This window comes from Globicephala melas, chromosome 8 (assembly GCF_963455315.2).
Source record: "Globicephala melas chromosome 8, mGloMel1.2, whole genome shotgun sequence".
Lineage (NCBI taxonomy): Eukaryota > Metazoa > Chordata > Mammalia > Artiodactyla > Delphinidae > Globicephala > Globicephala melas.
The window spans coordinates 48,046,032-48,065,460 of record NC_083321.1 but is presented as its reverse complement, the minus strand read 5'-3'; the positions used below and the strand labels follow the sequence as shown (position 1 = coordinate 48,065,460).

Sequence of the window (19,429 nt, the reverse complement as noted above, 5' to 3'; positions counted from 1 at the left end):
GTTTAGACACTGGTGGGCTAGAAGGTCAAGGAAGGCGGGCTGGAGGGCTGGGGGAAGGAGGCCCGCGCTAGCCAGAGAGGGCCAGGGGCGGGGCCGGGCGGCGGGCGCGGCCGGACGGGAGTTCCCCGGAGAAGGCTCCTCCAGCCCGAGTCCCGGTGAGTGTGGGAGCACCCGTGCCCCCTCCCCAAGTCTCAAGCTCTACCAGGCGGTCACCCCTCACTCCGCCTACTCCCTTCTGAGTGGGGAACGAAGGCCATCCCCGAGAAGGACCTCCGATCCCCTCCCCCAGGGTATAGGGCGCCTAAACTCCCCCCTCCCCCCAGCTCTGTCCGCGGGTAGGGTCTCTGTGCTTGCTCTCTGACATCCCTTCGGGAGGTACTGCCTCTTAATCACCCCCTACTTCGCCCGACCCGCCTTTCCCTCGCGCCCAGGGGACACAGTACGGGATCATCCCGCTGCCCCCCTAACCCCTTCACAGACCTCCAGTAGCCGGGTACGCAGTGCCCAGACCCCCACCCCAACACAAACACTTCTCTCCTTTAAGGGACAAGGCTTGGGGCTCACCCCCCACCCCTTCCCTGGATCCTTCTACAGTCCCCACGCTTTCCCAATCGAGGGGACTCAGCGCCGGGACGCTGCTATGGACGACATTTTCACTCAGTGCCGGGAGGGCAATGCGGTTGCCGTCCGCCTGTGGCTGGACAACACGGAGAACGACCTCAACCAGGGGTGAGCTGAAGTGGCTGGCGGGGGAGAGGAAGGGTAAAGACATGCTTCTCTCCTTGATGTGGGGTGCTCACGTCTGGTGCGGGCTGCTGACTTTCCTATCTAGTGTGATGAGGGCTAAGCACAGCCAGTCAGCGGGGCAGAGGGTCTCCACACAGGAAGCTGTTGTTTGAGCTGAATCTGGACTGAATAAGAATTTCACAGGCAGAGGCTGCAGAGAACTTTTCTAGCCTCAGTAAACTGCATGGGCAAAAGCTAGGGGGCAAGACACCCAGAAGAGGGTGCCCAGAAATTGTCCGGAGTTCCATATGGCTAGAGGATAGAAGACCTCTGTGGGCTTCTGTGAGCTGAAGCACTGGGTACAAGCGGAGAACGACAGGAGATAAGATTGGAAAGGTCTGCAAGGGTCAGCCAGATCATGCAAGAATATTTAGACTATAATAATGCATTTATTCCAAGAACAAGGGTTTAAAGCCATGTAATGATATGATGAGACTGTCCATTTGTTAAGTGTCATCTTGGATGCTTTGTGAAGAGCAGGTGGTGATGTGAAGAGTGGCACCAGAAGTGGTGATAGCTTGGACTGGAATTGGGGCAGGTAAAAAAGAAAAAAATGATCAAATTCCTGAAATCTTTAGGATAAAGAATTGGTGAGACTTGGTGTGGGAAGTGAGGAAGGTCAAAGATGATGACCAGGGTTCTGGCTTGGGCACTTGGGTAGATGGTGGTTCCTTTTACTGACATGGACAAGACTGAAGGGTGATGAGTTCCACTCTGGACATGTTAAAGTGACAGTACAGTGAAGTGGAAATGTTGAGTAGGCTGTTGGATTTCAAGAGAGAGATATGACTTGGAGACAGATTTGGGAGATATTAGCATGTAGGTGGCACCTGAAGAGGAGGGTGTGAAACAGAGGGGATGAGAAACCTACAAGACCAAAAAGGAGCAACTGGAGGTTGAAGGAGAAACAGGAAAATATGCTAGTAAGGCTTGGAGAAGTGAATGTTTCAACAAAAGGGGAGTGGTCAACGGTACTATAGACTGCTGAGAGGTCAAAGAACTTGAGCACTTTAAAGTAACCACTGAATTTACAATTAATTATATGTTTGATGATCTCTGTGAGGGCTGTTTCAGAGGAAAACAAGTGAAGAAACTAGACTAGGTTCCTTCATTTAAAGAACTATACTGAACTTCTGTGCTGGGTGCTAGAGGTCCAGAATCAGACATAATGCTCGCCTTCAAGGCAGCAGCCCTGTGACAGGTTGAATGGGAGGTAGAGAAAGTGAATGTAGACAAGTTCTTTAAGGCTGGCTGAGACAGGAGGACAAGAAAAGCTGTAGTGATGTTGATTCAGCATGGTGGATTTTAATTTTATTTTAAAATTTTAGTTTTTGAGGTTGGGAGATTTTATTTTTTAGGTTTGAGAGGTAAGGATCACCTGTCATCTTCATCCAGGCTTTACAGTTTTCCATTAGGCTTCTATGCTATTTCTCCATAATTCGCAGTCACTCCTTCCGTTTTTCATATAATTCTTCAAAGGGTGCTCTGATAAAGACAGCGAGTGCAGTTAGTATTTTGTTGGTGGGGTTATAACGGGTCAGGTGAGGTTGTCCAGTGAGCCTGGCATCTAGGAAGACTCAGCTGCCAAAAGGTGAAGGGGTGGCATTAGCGTAACCGGTGCTGGTTTGAGTAGATAGGCTTTGGGGGCCCAACTGGCTATATGCTGGATATGAAGTGAGGGTGAACTTCCTGCTGGCCTCTTCGGGACTAAAGTTCAGGTTCTGAGGTGACCAGCAGCCTGACAGTGGGCAGAACCCTTGTGCCTATACTTTTGCTCTCAGGCTCTGGCCTGCCCTGGGGCTACAGACTGCCAGAGGCTGATAAGCTGGGGCACAAATTAAAGAGCTGGGATGCAAAACTGACTGATAAGCAGGGGGTGGTGATTGCTTTAGGAAGAGGAAGGGGAATACCCACCTCCCAGGAAAGGTTTTGGCTATCTTTGGGAGCAGATGAGGGCAGCTGTGGAGGGAAATCTAAGTTAAAGGCCACACCCACCACCCACATTGGCTGTGGGGACATCTGGGTGGCCCGCGGTGGCGGCTCCAGGCCCCGCCCAGAGCCCGCACACGGGAAGTGACCGCAGCACTAAGGCATCCTGAGGCTGCCGGCCCAGACCACGGACTGCCCCCCTGCTCCGCCCCTTGGATCTGCAGCCCAGGACTGGAGGGAATTTCCTTTTATGGCCCCAGGCTGTCAGGCCGGCCTAGCTTCCACACAGTTGGGTTTTTTTTTGTTTTTGTTTTTTGTGCATTTCTTTTACTTTATAAAATACAAGTTCTTGAGAAAAGAAAAAAGTCAGGTGTAGCTTTCTTTCTAAAGAAGCCATTCTCATTTTCTTGTTTTCTGTGCCCAGGATTGCTTGAGTAGAGGAATCCTGTCTTATGTGGTGGTATCTACTTCATCATGAATGACTTATCAAAAGCATTTCTCCTTTTCATTATAAACCCTTCCAAACCATCATTTTAATTCCATTTCCTTTTTAGATCTTAATTTCAGTATCAGAACCAATCAGTAAGCTTGCTTCCTCTCCCATGAGCTGCGGCTTTCCTTTTCAAACCTACTCCTCCTTCCCATTAACGTGCACTGAACAGCTGCCGTCACTGCTTTCTCTCAAGAAGCTTACAGTCTAATAGACAAGACAGGCCACTAACAGATTTTTACAATCCAGTGTGACAAGTACTGTAGTAGGGGGATGTGCCAGATGCAGTGGAAAACAGAAAGGACCAACAGATGTTGCAAAAGGGGTGCAAAGGAAACCAGATGAAGAATGTTACCACGTAATGAGGGCATGCCAGGGAAGAAAGGCTAGTGGGAGGTGGTGATGGAGACAATGAATCATGTGGATTTGTTGGGATTTCAGGTAGTGGTTGGTTGGGTTTGAAGCTCAGGGGAAGGTCTGAATTGGACAGCTTTGGGAGTTGCTGGCATGAATGAGAATCAAAGTCCTAGAGGTAAAGTTTCTCAGGGAGAGTATGCAGAGTGACTATCAGTTTTTTTTGTATCAAAGCCTTTGCCCCCATCCCACCTCCAGATCAATGACCATTGCCCCTTCCTCAAAGGGACGATCATGGCTTCTCCCCCTTGCACTGGGCCTGCCGAGAAGGCCGATCTGCTGTGGTCGAGATGCTGATCATGCGCGGGGCACGAATCAATGTGATGAACCGTGGGGATGACACCCCTCTGCACCTGGCAGCCAGTCATGGGCACCGTGATATTGTACAGAAGGTATGTATGAACCCCTGCCTCTGTCATCTACTTGATGTACCTGCCTGGAAGTCAGCCATAGGCACTATAACATACCATAGAAAGTATGTATATTCTTCTTCCTCCTTGCATGCCTCAACACACATCTCTCATTTGGGACTGACTGTACCTTCTGCCTCTTTCTGTTTGGCCATGGGGACCAGCTGCTGCAGTACAAAGCTGACATCAATGCAGTGAATGAGCATGGGAATGTGCCCCTGCACTATGCCTGTTTCTGGGGCCAAGATCAGGTGGCAGAGGTGAGTACTCAGGCCCAGAGTTCTGGGATGGGTGGGAAGCAAAGTCTAAGCTTGAGTGGGAGATTCTAGAACCCTCAACCCATCCTATGAGTACTGCCCAGTACTCACGACATTCACAGGGTTTGTACTGCATCTACATTGATGGTTGGTTGTGACTGCCCTCATCACAGCCACCTTTTAATTCCAGGACCTCGTGGCTAATGGGGCCCTTGTCAGCATCTGTAACAAGTATGGAGAGATGCCTGTGGACAAAGCCAAGGCACCCTTGAGAGAGCTTCTCCGAGGTCTGTCCCCACCCACCGCTCATGTCTTATCATGTTTCAGCCTATCTCCTCCCACCACACAACAGCTGAGGTCAAGACTGTTTGTCTTTCTTCCTTAGAGCGGGCGGAGAAGATGGGCCAGAATCTGAACCGTATTCCATACAAGGACACATTCTGGAAGGGGACTACCCGCACTCGGCCCCGTGAGTCAGTTGTGAGGGGAGGGGTGGTGATAGAGAATAATCCTGGGCTCCTGGGGCTGGGTGAGAGGGAGCCTGGTTAGAGGGAAGTACCTGACCTGCCCGTACTCTCAGGAAATGGGACTCTGAACAAACACTCCGGCATTGACTTCAAACAGCTCAACTTCCTGGCGAAGCTCAATGAGAATCACTCTGGAGAGGTGACCCCTGCCCTTGCCCTCCCACCCCCCGACACATTACCTGCTCTGCACTCATTTTAAGTTTTTCCTCCAGTTAGTGGGCAGGAAAGCAGTGGCCTTAGTTAAAGCCTTCTAACCCATATCTGTCCCTCAGCTATGGAAGGGCCGCTGGCAGGGGAATGACATCGTCGTGAAGATGCTGAAGGTTCGAGACTGGAGTACAAGGAAGAGTAGGGACTTCAACGAGGAGTGTCCCCGGCTCAGGTGCGGCAAGGCCTAAACTGGAAGCCTGGGTTCCAAGGAACCCTGCCCAGCACCCAGAGGGAGATCTTTTATGCTGGGTCTCAGCCAGGGACACTCTCTCCCTCTTCCAGGATTTTCTCCCACCCGAATGTGCTCCCAGTGCTCGGTGCCTGTCAGTCCCCACCTGCTCCTCACCCCACCCTCATCACACACTGGATGCCATATGGATCCCTGTACAATGTGCTACACGAAGGCACCAGTGAGTAGGGGATGCCAAATCTCGTCGTGGCGGGGGAGGGGAGAGAAGTGTAAGCCTCTCCAAACTACTTAACTCTTGCCTCCTCTTTTAGATTTCGTTGTGGACCAGAGCCAGGCTGTGAAGTTTGCGCTGGACATGGCAAGGGGCATGGCCTTCCTACACACACTAGAGCCCCTCATCCCACGACATGCACTCAACAGTCGTAGTGTAATGGTGAGGTCACAACTTCACTCCCGGCCCAGGCCACAGAAGCCCTTTCCCTATCTAGAATAGGACTTACCTCCTTCCACACAACTATCTTCTCCTCCTCAGATTGATGAGGACATGACTGCTCGAATCAGTATGGCCGACGTCAAGTTCTCCTTCCAGTGCCCCGGACGCATGTATGCACCTGCCTGGGTGGCCCCTGAAGGTGAGTGAGTGCATTATATTGGGAGGCAGAGAAGGGGCAGCTCAGTAGTAATGGAAGGGAAGCAGAGACAGGATAGGCAGGCAGCTGGAACAGTTAAGTCCTGTCCCTCCAGCTCTGCAAAAGAAGCCTGAAGACACAAACAGACGCTCAGCAGACATGTGGAGTTTTGCAGTGCTTCTGTGGGAACTGGTGACACGGGAGGTACCCTTTGCTGACCTCTCCAACATGGAAATTGGAATGAAGGTGAGAGCATAACTGGATATACTTGTGTTGGGGGAATGGTGGTGGTAGTGACAATAATTGTAGTGGGGCTGGGCTCTTCCTACATTTGTTCAAATATACAGAATCCTGGCCTGAGGGCCAGAGGCCGCTCCCCACATGAGACTCAAGTGCTGAGACCCACGTTGCTTCCCTTGTGCTTGCAGGTGGCACTGGAAGGCCTTCGGCCTACCATCCCCCCAGGCATTTCCCCCCATGTATGTAAACTCATGAAGATCTGCATGAATGAAGACCCTGCTAAGCGGCCCAAGTTTGACATGATTGTGCCTATCCTGGAGAAGATGCAGGACAAGTAGGGCTGGAAAGTCCTTGTCTAAACTCCAGAGGTGTCAGGACACGGTTGGGGAGTGCACCTCCCCAAAGCAGCAGGCCTCTGGTTGCCTCCCCTGCCTCTAGTCATGGTACTACCCCAGCCATGGGGCCCATCCCCTGCCCCCATCCCTACCACTGTGGCCCAAAAAGGGAATGGGCTTAAAGCTTTGTCACTTGCCACACGGTGTCTCCCAGCATGGGAGGGATCAGCCCTGCCTGTCACAATAAAGTTTATTATGAAAACAGGCTGGTGTGGGGACAAGGGGATGGACAAGTACATTTAGACTGGGTGGCTCAGGTGAAGTAGTGCGGCTTCTTCACATTGATGCCATACTCGCTGAGGGCAGGGGTCAAGTCCTCCATGGTTAGAGTGTACTTGCGGTCCTGAGGGAAAAGGGAAGAGCACCAACTGAACACAGGAATTCCAGATTTCAATCCCAGGTGGGTGACCCTGAGTAGGTCTTTCACCTCCCCTAGGGCTTAGTTTCCCTCAAAGGGGTTTCAGTATAATTTAAGCCTCTGCTGCTGTAGGAGGTAATAACTGACTCAACGAGCCTCGCCTCACACCTTGCTCTTGCTTCGGGAACTGCCAGAGGCTGTGCCCTTCATTTTGCAGTGCTGTAGGGCATCGTTGGCAATATCTGAGATGAATTTCTGGGCAGCTAGGGAGATGAGCCGAATTCTAGAGAGAAAAAGATGGTATGAGAAGGAGGTGGGCAACAAACTCCACACAAGCACCCAAGGCTCTAACCTGCCCGGAGTTTACTCACATGCGTGGGTCCGAGGCCTCAAAGCCAGCACGGTTCAAGTAGTAACCAGTCACTGCATCGGGGATCTGAGAAGTCAATTAGACGACTGTCAGTGTTAGCCCTGTGTACTGTGGGGCTGAGAGTGGGAGGGTACGGGAAATGGAGGGCAAGCCTGGCTACCAGGAAGCTCCTCGTTTGGGTGGGCAGAAGGGATAAATCACAAGAGCTAGTAGGGGAGTAAACGCAAGAGGACGCTGCAAACACAGGCGGCGTGGCAGAAGCTGACGTGACAGCGGGCCAGCAGCCTGTTCAGGCGGGAAGCCCACCGTAGGCGTGTAATCCTCCAGCTGCATCAGGAAGTCCACCAGAGGCGTGCTGGACACCACCGGCTTCACGTCTCCGTTGGCCGCGCTTGGCAGCACGTAAACCCCGTTAGACATGGCCCCCTCCGGGGGCGCCGCGCCGCCCGCCGTCACCGGAGCTGGAGGAGAACCAGCAAATTGAGACATGGAGGTGGGAGGCGCGGGGGCCCAGCTAGGTCTGCCTTAACCCTCTGCCCTCACCCGCCGCTGGGGCCAGCCCAAGGCGCGGCCCTCGCCCTCACCCGTCCCGGCCCTCACCCGCTCCGCGCCGCTCGGCCGGCTCCCCGGCCCGCGCCGCCACGGCTCCCGTGCCCCCTGCCGCGGCTCCAGCCCCAGGCCCCCCAGCTGTCCCCGCGGGGCTGGCCTTGTTCTCCGCAGCGACGCCGGCGGGCAGCGCGGCGGGGGCCGAGACCGCGGGTGCCGGGCCCGAGGCCGAGGCGGCAGAAGCCGGCGCCGCCTCGGGGTCCGCGCCGGAGCCGCTGCAGCTCATCGGGCCGGTGGGAGAGGCGGCGAACAGAACCGCTTCCGCTTCCGTTCACGTTACGCACGCACCAGGGTTGGCGTCACACGCCTCGCGACTCGCCCCTCCCACGTCACGTTCGCTCCTCCCTTAGGCTGCTCTTCTCTTTCCGCGGCCCCTCCGGCGGCTAGATGACGAAGGCCGATGGGCGGAGACAAAGTGTTGGAGAACCGCGATATCGCGAACATTTCTCCTAGGCCGATCCGCTGGGATGGGAACGCTTGAATGTCGAGGAGTCTCTTCCGTAGGTCTGGGACCCCCCTCACCCAGCCTGACGCCCGAAAACCTTGCTTTGGGGCCCATCGCCCCGACACCTCTTGACCGTTGGTCGCCTGCCAGTCTGCATCCTTCCTAGTCCCTTTATTCAGCCTTTTAAGGGCTTGTAGTGGAGTTGGATAGCCTCTCTCCCTGGCAGCTGCCCAAAGAAGTGAGGGCAACAGGAGAAAGTGCTGCTGCAGATGGGGAGGGAGGTACAGTCCACCCTCCGTATAGGTGGTGAGGGGTGGGCAGTATTGGTTCCAGGACCCTCCCCCAAACCCCCTTTCCCCCTTCCCCCCCTCCCCCGCCATGGATACCAAAACCCATGGATGCTCAAGTCCCTTATATGAAATGGCATAGTATTTGCACTGTATACTTTAAATCATCTCTAGATTACTTATAATATCTAATACCATGTAAATGCTATGTAAATGGTTGCTGGTAAATTCAAGTTTTGCTTTTTATAATTTCCTGGATTTTTTTTTTTTTAATATCTTCAATTCATGGTTGGTTGAATCTCTGGCTGTGGTATGTGAGGATACAGAGGGACGGCTGTCTTTCAGCCTGAATAAACAAGATCTGAAAAATCACAGCTAGTGAAAGAGTGGGTTTTTCAATGCAGCAAACATTTATTTAATTCCTATTTGCCAGTCCTGAGCTAGGGCCTGCAAATACAAAGTTAAGTAGGACAAGCTTCTAGTCCTCTAGGCACCAATAGTCTTGGAAAGGGAGGCAAAGAGTTAACTGGCCATTTCAACAATATATGGGGGTTTAAATACTGGAGGTAGACACAGAGCGTACAGTGCAAGGGAGGAAGGGAACTAACAGCTGCTGCCTGTATCTGTGTGTTAGGCATTCTATTAACTTTATCCCATTTAATGATTCCCTGAATATTAGAGGCAGGTATCAATATCCTCACATAACAGATGAGGAAAAAGCTTCAGAGAGTTGAACTTACTTGTCCAAGGCTCTCGCCTAGTCTATATCAGAACCAAGAATCAAACAGGTTTGTTTTCAAGAATCTAGGATTTTTCTGTCATACCAAAATCAACTAGCTTCAGGGAGCCAAAAGGTTCACACAAGAAGGTGACTTCTGAGCTGACTCTCGAAAGAATTCTGTAAGTCAACCAGGCAAAGGGAGCCAGGTGTAATGTTAGGGCCCAGAATATCTTGAGCAAAAGTGAAAGTGTCTGTGGGGAGGGCAGGAAAGGATAAACAATTTGTTACTCAGGAACAAATGGCAAGTAAGGGATTAGGTTTTTAAGTCATGATAAAAAGCCTGAACTATATCCAGTAATCTTTTAAGGGTCTTAATCAAGTAAATGACCTTATGGGATTTGCATCTTACTCTGGTAGATGGTTTAGGGAAGGGCGGAAAGTAAGGACACTTCTTGCAAGGGCCTCCTCAATTCAGAGGAGAGGGAATATGGTTCAGGGCTAATGTCGTAGCAGTAGAGATGGAGAGAATTCGATGAGTTCTAGATATACTTAGGAAATACAAATGGCAGGACTTGTGGATTGGTAAAGATATATTTAAGAGTTTTAAAGTCAGCAGGACTTGTTGATTGAAGTTGATGATGGGAGGAGGTGAGGAAAAGGGAGTCTAGGATGACACTTTAGGTTTCTGGCTTGGTTGGAAGAAGCATAGTGTCATTTACAAAGAAGAAACAGAAGAGAACAGTTTGGGATTGGGAAGAAGGGAGATGAAATATTGAGTATCACACATATTACTTTTGAGGTATCGATCACTGTTGGATAAAAACTCTGATATAGGGAGATGGTGATGGCTGTGGATGCCAGTGATTGATTTGTTCCAGGGTCAATGAGTAGAGTGAGAAGAGCAAAAGACTAAGGATGGAGCAATGAAATACAACAACATTCGATGAGGAAGCAGAGAAAGAGAAAGAGGGAAGAGGGAATGAAGGAGGAATAGGGAGTGGTCAGAGGAGAAGTTAAGCCCTGGGCGCTAAGGAAGGAGAGGCAGTAGACTACTGTGACAGCCCACAAAGCAAAGATTGGGAAGTGTCCACTGGATGAAGCAGCAGGGAGGCATTCATTTCTCAGTGTTTCTCAGAGGAGGAAAGAGTGAAAAATAAGAGCAGAGGTCTCATGGCAATGAATTGAGGAGTGAAGATGAAGTGAAATAGTGTACTACACAGACAGTGTAAACAACTGAAAAAAAAAAGTTGAAAAAAAAATAAAAGAAGAAATGGAAGAGGGGGCGGTGTGCGGAGGATGCTCCCAAACAGTGCAGGTTATAGCATCTGTAGAGGAACCTGGGCCAGGGGCAGGGGTACCTGAGTATAAGGGAGCAGGTAGAGTTGGGAGTCAAGTCAAGCTCACAGCATTTCTGGGTTAGGGAGATAAGCTGCGGCAGTCAACAGTTGAGGGTTTAGCAGGGCTCCCAACAGTGCAGAACCAGGGACCAAGCCACCGGCTGTGGGGCAGTGGACAGGCCCACTCTTCTAGCAAGAAAGGATCAAGGGTTAATTAGTGTCTTCAGCAGAGCTGGGAAGTTGGGTGTTCCCCAGCCTGTCACAGGATCCCAGCCAGGGCCAGAGCAGAAACCTTGACCCTCCACCTCTTCATTCAGACAGGACTCATGGCAGCCACGTGTTACCTAGGGAGAAGGTGGGCATCAGATCCCGGCTTGCTGATACTAGGAGACTGCAGCACCTCACCTTGTATTCACATTCCAGAGGCTATCCCACCCCATCAGAATTGTCCTCAAGTTCATCTTAGCACTCGACATACTCTTACGTAAGTGGCCACACCCCTCTCTTCCAAACTCACATCAAAGAGTCCTTCCCCATGCTTCTGGTAGAGCCGTGGGTTGAGAAAACCAAGAGGGGGGAGGCCTCTGAGGATTCTGTGTTCATTTATCAGGGATAGGAGTCCCCCAAACACTGGAGTAGAGGCCTGCAAGGGTGAGGGTACAAGTAGAGGTTAGGGGTTCAGAGTGATTGGACTTTTTGGGAGGGATGGATCAGAGGTCTCTGAGGAATCAGGGGTTCTGGGTGTAAGGTCTTGGGGGTGGAGGGTGAGGGTAGTCCCTGGGTGGGGGTTTGGAGCCAGGCTAATTCTCACCGAGGTGCCAGACACCCATGGAATGGGCACATGGTTGCTGACCACCCAGTAGCCATCAGAGAGTGCAGCCACGTCTGGGTAGGCACGGCCGCTGGCATTGAAGTAACTGGATGGTGGCAAGTGGGGACTGGAGCTCAGGTACTGGGCTACAGCTTCCTCCTAAAAGGCATTCTTGAGTGAGTATCATCTGCTGAACTGAGGATCCCACCCGTCCCCCCTCCATCCACACAAACACACACATACCTGGTATGAAGGCCGTGGGAACACATTGCTGAAGCCGCCACCACTGATATAGTCAACAACCTCATCTGTGACTCGGAAAGGATTCTTGAAGGATGTGCCTCCCACCGTGGTGACATAGGGGCTGAGGACAGAAGACAGCATTCAGATTGCAGGGTCCAAAGGGCACCTCCAAAATGCATGGGGATGGGTGAGTATGGGTCTGGGTCTTGCTGGAGGGACTGGGGAAGCACTCTGGTGAAGTATGTACATGGGGATGACTGAGAGATCTTGGGTCCTCAAAGCATGGCCTGAGGTGGCTGCACACTTTTTCCTATGGAACACCCACCAAATCTCCCCCTAAAATGCCTGGAGACTGAGGAAGTGGAACACTGGGAGCTATGTCCTACTCAGGAGACTCGGGGCCTGCGACCTACAGGAAGAAGAGGGGGGTGCAGGTAAAGTTGAGGGTTGGGCCACAGGAGCACCTGGTGTGATCAAGACAAAGGTTCCAGATCATGAGGACATAGATGAATTGGTGGCCACAGGCAAGTGGTGGGCTGGGGTGCTTACCTGGAGGCAGGGAAGCTGGGACGGAACCGGTGTCTTCCCGAGACAGACCAACACCCAGCCCCACTGTCACCTGGGAGAGAGACCAAGTTTGCCACTCAGTTTAATTGGTCAGAGTTTGGAATGTGGGTTCAGATGTCGGAGAGGAAATTCAAGTGTTAGTCATTACTGCAAGAGGTCAGAGTTGAGGTCAGGTCAGTGGTCCCTGTTGAGTTCAGATTATGAGATAGAGATCAGGTCCAGGAGTCACTGCGGGGTCAAAGTTCTGAGGCTGGGTGGGTGTGGGAGTCTCAGTTTAGAGTAGGAGGTCACCTGAGGCAAAGAGCACAGTAAGACCCCGAGCAGCAGCCTTCATGAGCTCGGTGTTGACCCGCTGGATGTAGGCGCTGCTGAGGGAGTCCTCATCATCTCCGTAGCTCACGGTGTGCACATGTGGCAGGGCTGACTCATTACTGAGCAGCAGGAGCCACTGCAGGAAGGGCTCCTGTGACTCATGCCGGCCTGGGGCACAAAGGCAGTCATTTGGGAGGTTGTCAGGATCTCCCTGGAGCTCACGGGATTCCCTTGGGGAAGCAAAGACCACCACTCACCCCCACCTCTATCCCCACCAGCCAGTCCCCTTGGCAGTACCAGGGCTACTGTAGACCCAGGTGGAGATGTTGGCGCCAGCACTCATCAGGTACTCTACATCTAGGCTGGCCTCGATTCCGGCCTGGCCCCGGCCCTGCTGTCCGACCACACGGGCTACTGATGCCTGGTGTGCAAAGTTCCCACCGAAGAGGCGCATGAACTCAGCCAGGTCTGACTCATGGAAATACTGCTCCAGGAACTGTGGAGGGAATCAGAGCAGATATCATGGGTCAGAGGACACAGCCCCAAGGGTCAGGTCAGGGGATACTGTCCCAGATCATAGGATTGGGGGTGAGAGCCCAGGGGTTAGAGTCAGAGAGTCAGCTGGTCAGGCACCTTGGGGAGGTGGTAAGGACCCTGAGGCTCTCCGCGTGGCTCACCTGGGCACAGGCTTGACTGTTGTTGGTCGTGCCAGAGCCCACGTCTTGTGCCGTCAAGTTGTACCGCTCACGGATCACAGATGGGGTCACCCCCAGGTGTAGGCCAACAGTCCCTGGGGTCACCCCCAGGTGTAGGCCAACAGTCCCTGGCACCTGTGGCTTGGGGCGTTGCCTCAGGGTTGATGTGGGGGGAAAGCGGTGCAGCCCCCCCACTGTGGGGAGGAGTCAGCCTTGAGGAAGAGATCCTTTAGCCTCCACCCCCCCATTTTATCACTGACCCCCCCCCCGCCACCAACCCCACTGGGTGTTACCAAAGTCCACGTGGGAGGCCAAGGCCTTCGGGAGCCGGTAGGGACGTGGGGACCTTACAACATGGGTCTCTGCAGGTCCCCCCATATAGTGATGAAACTCAGCCCCAGAGAGCAGCAGCTCTGCTTGTCTGAAGTCAGAGATCAGAGAACAGAGGTCAGAAAGCATGGAACAGAGCTGAGGAGGCTGCCTGAGCATCACGGGGCAGTTAGTCGTTATCTCCCCAAGTGTTTTCACCCACAGGCCCTGGCAAGCTCTCAGCTCCCTTCCACTGCAGTGACGAATCTCCCTGATGGGATGATTGGTGCCCTCCATGAGGCAATTATTCCCTCTTACCGGACACTCAGCCAGCAAGTCAGAAAGTCCTGTGTGGTCACTGAGTGGCAGTTCCGGGCTCCAGCAGCCAAAAGCCATTTTTGGACTGTGTGGAGGGTCAGTGGTGATGGCCGGACCAGTTCAGCCACATCCTCTAGGGTCAGGTACTTTCCTGCAGGGATTCAGTAGAGGCTCTTGCCTTCATTCCTTGCTTTTCTAAGTTGCCCTTTTTGAACTTTAACCAGGAGACACTGGAGCTTAACATGATGGCGAGTCACTGCTCTCCTGTGTGGATCAATACACCTCCCGGGTGAAACTTAGACTGCCCCCCTCACCACGCAGGGCTTCCAGCAGGGGAAGCCCACCGTCCAGCTTGACCATTGGAGCAAACCATGGACCTTCTGGAGCATAGTGGCGGGTAAAGTGGGGAGAAGAGTGGAGGGGAAGAGACTGCAGACCGGTGAGGGGGCTGGCAGCAGTCCAGGTGAAAGAGTAATCAGCTGAGTTGGTGGCAACAAGGAATGGTGAGACAGTGGAGTATTTCAGAGCTGGAACTGGCAGCCTTAGGGTCGAATGGAGGAGTAAATGAGAGTGAATTTAGTGGGGGGAGGTGAAATTTGAGGTAATGAGCACTTATATGTACTGGATGCTACTTCCCCATTTGTCTGGTAGTTGGTAAATAGTAGAGTCAGAATTTGAATCCAGATCTGATCACCAAGCCTGTGCTCTTAACCATACCCACTTTCAGTTTTTGAGCCTGATGAACATAGGTGGAAAGTTTTGGAGGAAAGAATGTGAATTAGTTTTGGACACTCTAGTTCCAATTCACCTTTTTATTCAGAAACTCTTTAATGAGGGTCACTGCCATTCATCTGTCCTATACCACCCCCTCGACAGGCCCCAAGAGCACATCCCTGACATGACCTGCACCGTCCCACACTCAGCCCAGTCCTGTGTCCCTTTACTGCATCCCACATCCCGCCCCCAGTCCCATCAGGCACCATAGCGAGAAGAGCCGGGATCCGACATAGCCTGCACCAGCTCGGACAGTCTCTCCAGGTTCTGCTGTCTCAGGGCAAACGTGAGACTCAGCTCTTCCTCAGGGTCCGCACGGCCCAGAGACACCCAGCCTGGTGGCAGCCTGTAGGGTCAGGGGTCAGGCACATGGCCTTCATTAGAGTAGGGATGGGAAGGTTCACCATTAGAACCTAGAACTTGGGGAGGATTCCAGAAGCAGATATGGATCACAGGAGGTGGATTACCGGGGACTGAATCTGGGAACCTGGGAATAAGGCTATGGAGTGGGTACCAGGAGCTGGTAAGGGGGGTGAGGGAGGCTAGAACCAGGAAAACGGGTACAGGAGAGGCCATGGGGTAGGGGTTGTCAGTGCTAAGTCAACTCACGTCCACTGCTGGTCGGGCTCCGGGCTGTAACTGCATTTGCCGGCGACAAAGAGGGCAAGGAGCCCTAGGAGGCTGCAGGGGCAGCACATGGGTTTCAGCAGGAGCTGGACTGTCATTATGTTCCCACCCTCCAACATATACTCCCTCCAACATGATTCCCTTCTCCCAGGGTCCCCTAGTTTCTTACCACGCTCGGGGGCCCATTCTGCCTTCCTGCAGATCCGCTGTCATGTGACAGATCACATGAGCCCTATAGTGCACCACCTCTCTGCCTAGAAACTAGTGACGATGCTGGCTCCTCCCTTGAATGGGTGGTCCTGAATGCTGAAGAAGGGGCGGGGCTGCTCCTCGGGTGCTCCCTCTGTGGACGGTCAAACACTGGGTACGCTCAGGGCTCCCCACCTGCTGCCAGAATCCAGGACTCACCACAGTGTAGGGGGTGCTTCAGAAGGGGCTTTGGAGGCCCACAGACCCAGGTTCCTACGAGCTGTACGGAGCCTAGGTTTCTTCATGTAGAATATGGAGACTATTATGTTAAAAGTGCTCTGCCTCAGAGGGTTGCAGTGAACATTTACAGAGATAAAGCAGGTGGACCCCTCAGCAGAGAGCCTCACATGGCAAAGGCTCAACAAATGTGTGCTCTTATCACACGCGAGTATATAGGGGCCCCACGGAAAACAAATACACCACGAGGCTGCTCTTGTACCCACCCCCACCTCCCTGAAGACCCTCAGGCCTAGAGCTGGTCATCTCCAAGATCTCTCCCCAGCCAGCCAACCCCTCTCTAGGTCACTGCCACAAGCAAGCCCCTGCTGTCTGCCGTCTTCTGGCCTCCTGCCCCCGTTAGAGGGAAAGGTCAACTGCAGAGAGATGTGATAGCCTCAGGTTGGGCTCGGGCTCCCAGTGCCATCCCCACTCGCTCCCACCCTAGATGCCCCTGTGTCCACCAGCTTCTGTGACTCCTGAGGTGTCCACAGTGTGCCAGGTGGCTTCCCATCATCCCCCCACCCCTACGGCCCCCACAGAACAGAGCCGGACACTGGGTACAAACTGCAGTTTATTAAGGCTCCAGAGTGAGAATTGGCACTTGATTCTGGGCAGGGGCAGGGGTGTCAGTGGAACCCAAAGGAGCTGGGCCCAAACAAGTTAGAGGGACTGCCCCCATTCCCCCTACCCCCCAATAAATAAAGTCTCAGCTCCATCTCAGGGTGCTGGCACAGGGCAAGAAGCCCTCACTGAGGAGGACCCAGGGCTGCTGCCTACTTCATCATCTTTCTCTCCACACCGGACCCGGCCACAGGTCAGTGCCCAACAGGGCCTCGTGGTGCTGGTGCTCTGACAGGGCCAGGGTGAGACGTGAGACCTGTCCCCACTGGAGGACTCTGGGGTGGGGATCTGGCCTCCCCCGTGGCCAATCATGGTCCGAGGCTGCCCAGGGCAGGCTCAGATGGGGCCTGCATTGGGGACACTGTGCGCATCCCAGGTCGGGGCCCAGCCTGGGCCACAGCTAGATATGCAGCTCCGTGTCATCGGGTGGCTCCAGGCCGGACTCTGCACTCAGTGCTGAGGCTGAGGGGCCCTGGGCCACCCCAAATGGCGAGACGACAGGTGAGCGAGCAGCCAGAGGAGACAGTGAGGGCGAGAAGCTGGGGGACATGGCAGCTGAGGACAGGGAACCTTCATGGCTGATGGGGGAGCGGTGAGAGGCTGGTGGGAAGATGGCCCGGGTCGTAGCCGTGCTGGCTGGCTTGGGGGGCACAGACTTGGCTCCTGGGTGGGCCACGGCAGTGATGAGGGGTGGTGGGTCAATACGGGGAGCCGGGGGACACGGCCGAGCCTCATCCTTGAGCCGGGCGATCTCTGTGAAGACGCTGGCCAGCGGCTGGAACTGAGGGCACCAGCTCAGCAGGTAGTCCCAGTTATAGCTGCCACGGAGCTCCTCCTCCCCAGCCACAATGGCCGTCAGTGCTCCTGCCACACATGGCTTGCCATCTGCTGGAAAGCCATAGTCCCCAGTGGGTGCAGGGCTTAGGCCACAGCCCCCCAAGAAGGCTGTGGCAGCGGCTGGGGGGCCCTCCTCTCGGTACAGAGTGGCCCCTGCACCCGGCAGCAGCAGCCCTGCCTTGCGGCCCTTATACCAGGTGTCGGGGGCAGGTGGCTCGCAGGATGTGTCACTCAGTCCATCTGCATCCTGCTGGATGCCGGAGTCAGGGCCACGGGCAGCCAGAGAGGAAGCCACACTGGCCACACGGGGGAACTCGTTGATCATGCGGATCTCGTCATCCTCTGCAGCCTCCGCTGAGCCTCGGCCGCTTGAGTGTGAAGGGTCCAGGGAGCCACCACGGGGGTAGGGTCCTCCAGCTCCTGGCCCACCATAGCTGGGGAGAGTCTGGTGATACAGGTGCTCTGAAGGCGGTGGGCTGGGTGGCTCTCGGCCCAGCTTCTGTAGAGAGCCACTGGCCAGGGGTGCTGCCTGTGACATCGGGCCAGGTGCCGCCTCAGCCTTGCGGCTCCGGGCCCGCACCAGCCCTAGGACCAGGGCTGCCAATGCGAGCACCACCACGACTCCCAGGGAGGCCGCCACAGCCCCCACCAATAGCAGGTTAAGGTCAGGTGCCAGGCCCAGCGCAGTGTGGGTGATGTCCACAGTTACGGGCACTGTGGCACTCCGGGAACCAGGCAGAGGCCCCCGTGCTACCACCTCCAGCCTCAGCTCCCGTGGTGCCTCACGTCGGGTCCGGCCCCCACCCCCAGAGGTGCCTGTTCCGCTGCCTGGTGCCCGGCTGTCCACCCGCAGGTACAGGGCACCTGTAGTCTGGTTGATACCAAAATAGGGGGAAGAGGTGGCAAGGGAATAGAGCACCAGGCCATCAGCACCTCCATCCTCGTCTGTGGCCTGCACGTGACCCAGGCTGTGGCCACGCCGGGCACCTTCCGGCACTTGGAAGTGGAAAGCTGGAGCCAAGAACACTGGGTCATATTCATCCTCACCAGTCACCAGCACTGACACAGTGACTGAGGCTGACAAATTCCCAGCATCGGTAGCACCCACCAGCAACTGGAAGCTTCCTGTGTGCTCATAGTCAAAGGCCACTCGTGCCCGCAACTCCCCTGTTGAGCTGTTCAGCGCAAATGCCTCGCGGCCCTCAGGCCCCGGCCCAGCGTCCAGCAGGTCATAGCGGAGACTTCCGAAAGCCCCAGCATCGCCATCCGTCGCATGCAGAGTAGTCACGAGAGTGCCTGGAGGCTGGTTCTCTGCCAGGCTGGTGCTGAGCAAGCCCAGAGGGAAGGCTGGCCTGTGGTCATTCACATCCTGCACCTCGATGGTCACTGGTGCCAGGGCAAAGTGTGCCCCGGCAGGGTCGGCAGCCCGCACGACAAGCTGATGTCGAGCCTGGGTCTCACAGTCCAAGGGGTGGGCCAGTCGCAAGTCACCCGAGCTCTCATCCAGCTGAAAGAGCCCAAAAGGGTCGCCTGAGCTGAGGGTGAAACGCACAAGGCCATGCGGGCCTGGGTCAGCGTCGGAGGCCTCCACGTGCAGCAGCTCGGCTCCAACAGGTGTGTCCTCAGGTACTGCCACACGGTAGGATGCTCGGGTGAAGACAGGTGGGTTATCATTGACATCCAGCACACTGACGGTGACCGGCACAGCCGAGCTTCGAGGTGGCTGCCCCCGGTCAGCTGCAGCCACAGTTAGATTGTACTGGGCAAGGCTTTCGAAGTCTAGAGGCTCAAGCAACACCAGGCAGCCCAGGGCCCGGGGGCCTAGTCCATCACCCTCCCCCGTCTCAGCCAGCCGGGGTTCCAGCTGGAAGACTCGGCCCCGGTTGCCACTGACAATGCTATAGTCCACGGCGGCGTGGGTGCGGCTTCCGTCGGCATCTGTGGCCTCCAGGGTGAGCAGGGTGGAACCAGGGGGCAGATCCTCAGTTACCGCCACACGGTAGTGTGACAATGTGAAGCTCGGGGTGTGGTCGTTCTGGTCCTGCAGCTGCACGTGCACTGTGGTGCGTGCTGCCCGAGCCGGCGTCCCATGATCTCGTGCTTCCAGCACCACGTCCACCACTCCTGGCCCTTCATGGCCCAAGGCCGTTGTCCCCACTGTTGTGAACAAGGTCCCTGAGATGAGAAGGGAATGAAGAGAAATATGCCATCAGCAGAGGCTGTGGGTGAGCAGAGTGACCCTTCGA

General features: G+C 54.6%; 4 protein-coding genes across 7 annotated transcripts in view; 1 reads left to right on the top strand and 3 right to left on the bottom strand.

The window, feature by feature from the left end:
* Positions 1 to 31: 31 nt before the first annotated feature.
* ILK (integrin linked kinase) lies at positions 32 to 6,690 on the top strand. 3 transcript variants are annotated; one of them, XM_030831232.3, is made up of 13 exons: positions 32 to 155; positions 545 to 729; positions 3,846 to 4,011; positions 4,194 to 4,289; positions 4,477 to 4,573; positions 4,672 to 4,755; positions 4,867 to 4,952; positions 5,086 to 5,195; positions 5,306 to 5,433; positions 5,525 to 5,646; positions 5,746 to 5,845; positions 5,958 to 6,088; positions 6,271 to 6,690. In XM_030831232.3, exons 2-13 carry the CDS (start codon positions 641 to 643, stop codon positions 6,418 to 6,420), a joined length of 1,359 nt encoding a protein of 452 aa, XP_030687092.1. In that variant the 5' UTR covers positions 32 to 155; positions 545 to 640; the 3' UTR covers positions 6,421 to 6,690. The 3 variants fall into 3 exon arrangements, with proteins under 3 accessions (XP_030687092.1, XP_060159559.1, XP_060159560.1); XM_060303576.2 differs by having other exon boundaries at positions 40 to 155; positions 595 to 729; XM_060303577.2 differs by lacking the exon at positions 32 to 155 and having other exon boundaries at positions 606 to 729; positions 3,818 to 4,011.
* TAF10 (TATA-box binding protein associated factor 10) lies at positions 6,650 to 8,068 on the bottom strand. Its single transcript, XM_030831239.3, has 5 exons — positions 7,806 to 8,068; positions 7,512 to 7,666; positions 7,207 to 7,271; positions 7,004 to 7,118; positions 6,650 to 6,820 (listed from the first exon to the last, which is right to left on the bottom strand). The coding sequence occupies exons 1-5, from the start codon at positions 8,035 to 8,037 to the stop codon at positions 6,731 to 6,733; spliced, it is 657 nt and encodes a 218-aa protein (XP_030687099.1). The 5' UTR covers positions 8,038 to 8,068; the 3' UTR covers positions 6,650 to 6,730.
* Positions 8,069 to 9,843: 1,775 nt separating this feature from the next.
* On the bottom strand, positions 9,844 to 15,500 carry TPP1 (tripeptidyl peptidase 1). 2 transcript variants are annotated; one of them, XM_060303574.1, is made up of 14 exons: positions 15,427 to 15,500; positions 15,240 to 15,311; positions 14,837 to 14,976; positions 13,857 to 14,007; positions 13,523 to 13,650; positions 13,212 to 13,423; positions 12,832 to 13,030; positions 12,514 to 12,702; positions 12,371 to 12,406; positions 12,205 to 12,274; positions 11,656 to 11,776; positions 11,413 to 11,571; positions 11,119 to 11,244; positions 9,844 to 10,945 (listed from the first exon to the last, which is right to left on the bottom strand). In XM_060303574.1, the coding sequence occupies exons 1-14, from the start codon at positions 15,468 to 15,470 to the stop codon at positions 10,805 to 10,807; spliced, it is 1,788 nt and encodes a 595-aa protein (XP_060159557.1). In that variant the 5' UTR covers positions 15,471 to 15,500; the 3' UTR covers positions 9,844 to 10,804. The 2 variants fall into 2 exon arrangements, with proteins under 2 accessions (XP_060159557.1, XP_030687107.1); XM_030831247.2 differs by lacking the exon at positions 12,371 to 12,406.
* A 1,094-nt stretch (positions 15,501 to 16,594) lies between these two features.
* Positions 16,595 to 19,429, bottom strand: part of DCHS1 (dachsous cadherin-related 1) — a 34,390-nt gene continuing 31,555 nt past the window's right edge. Inside the window, exon 21 of the mRNA XM_060303573.2 lies at positions 16,595 to 19,358. Within this exon, the coding sequence (XP_060159556.1) occupies positions 16,747 to 19,358 (2,612 nt within the window). The 3' untranslated portion in view covers positions 16,595 to 16,746. The remainder of the gene's footprint in view (positions 19,359 to 19,429) is intronic.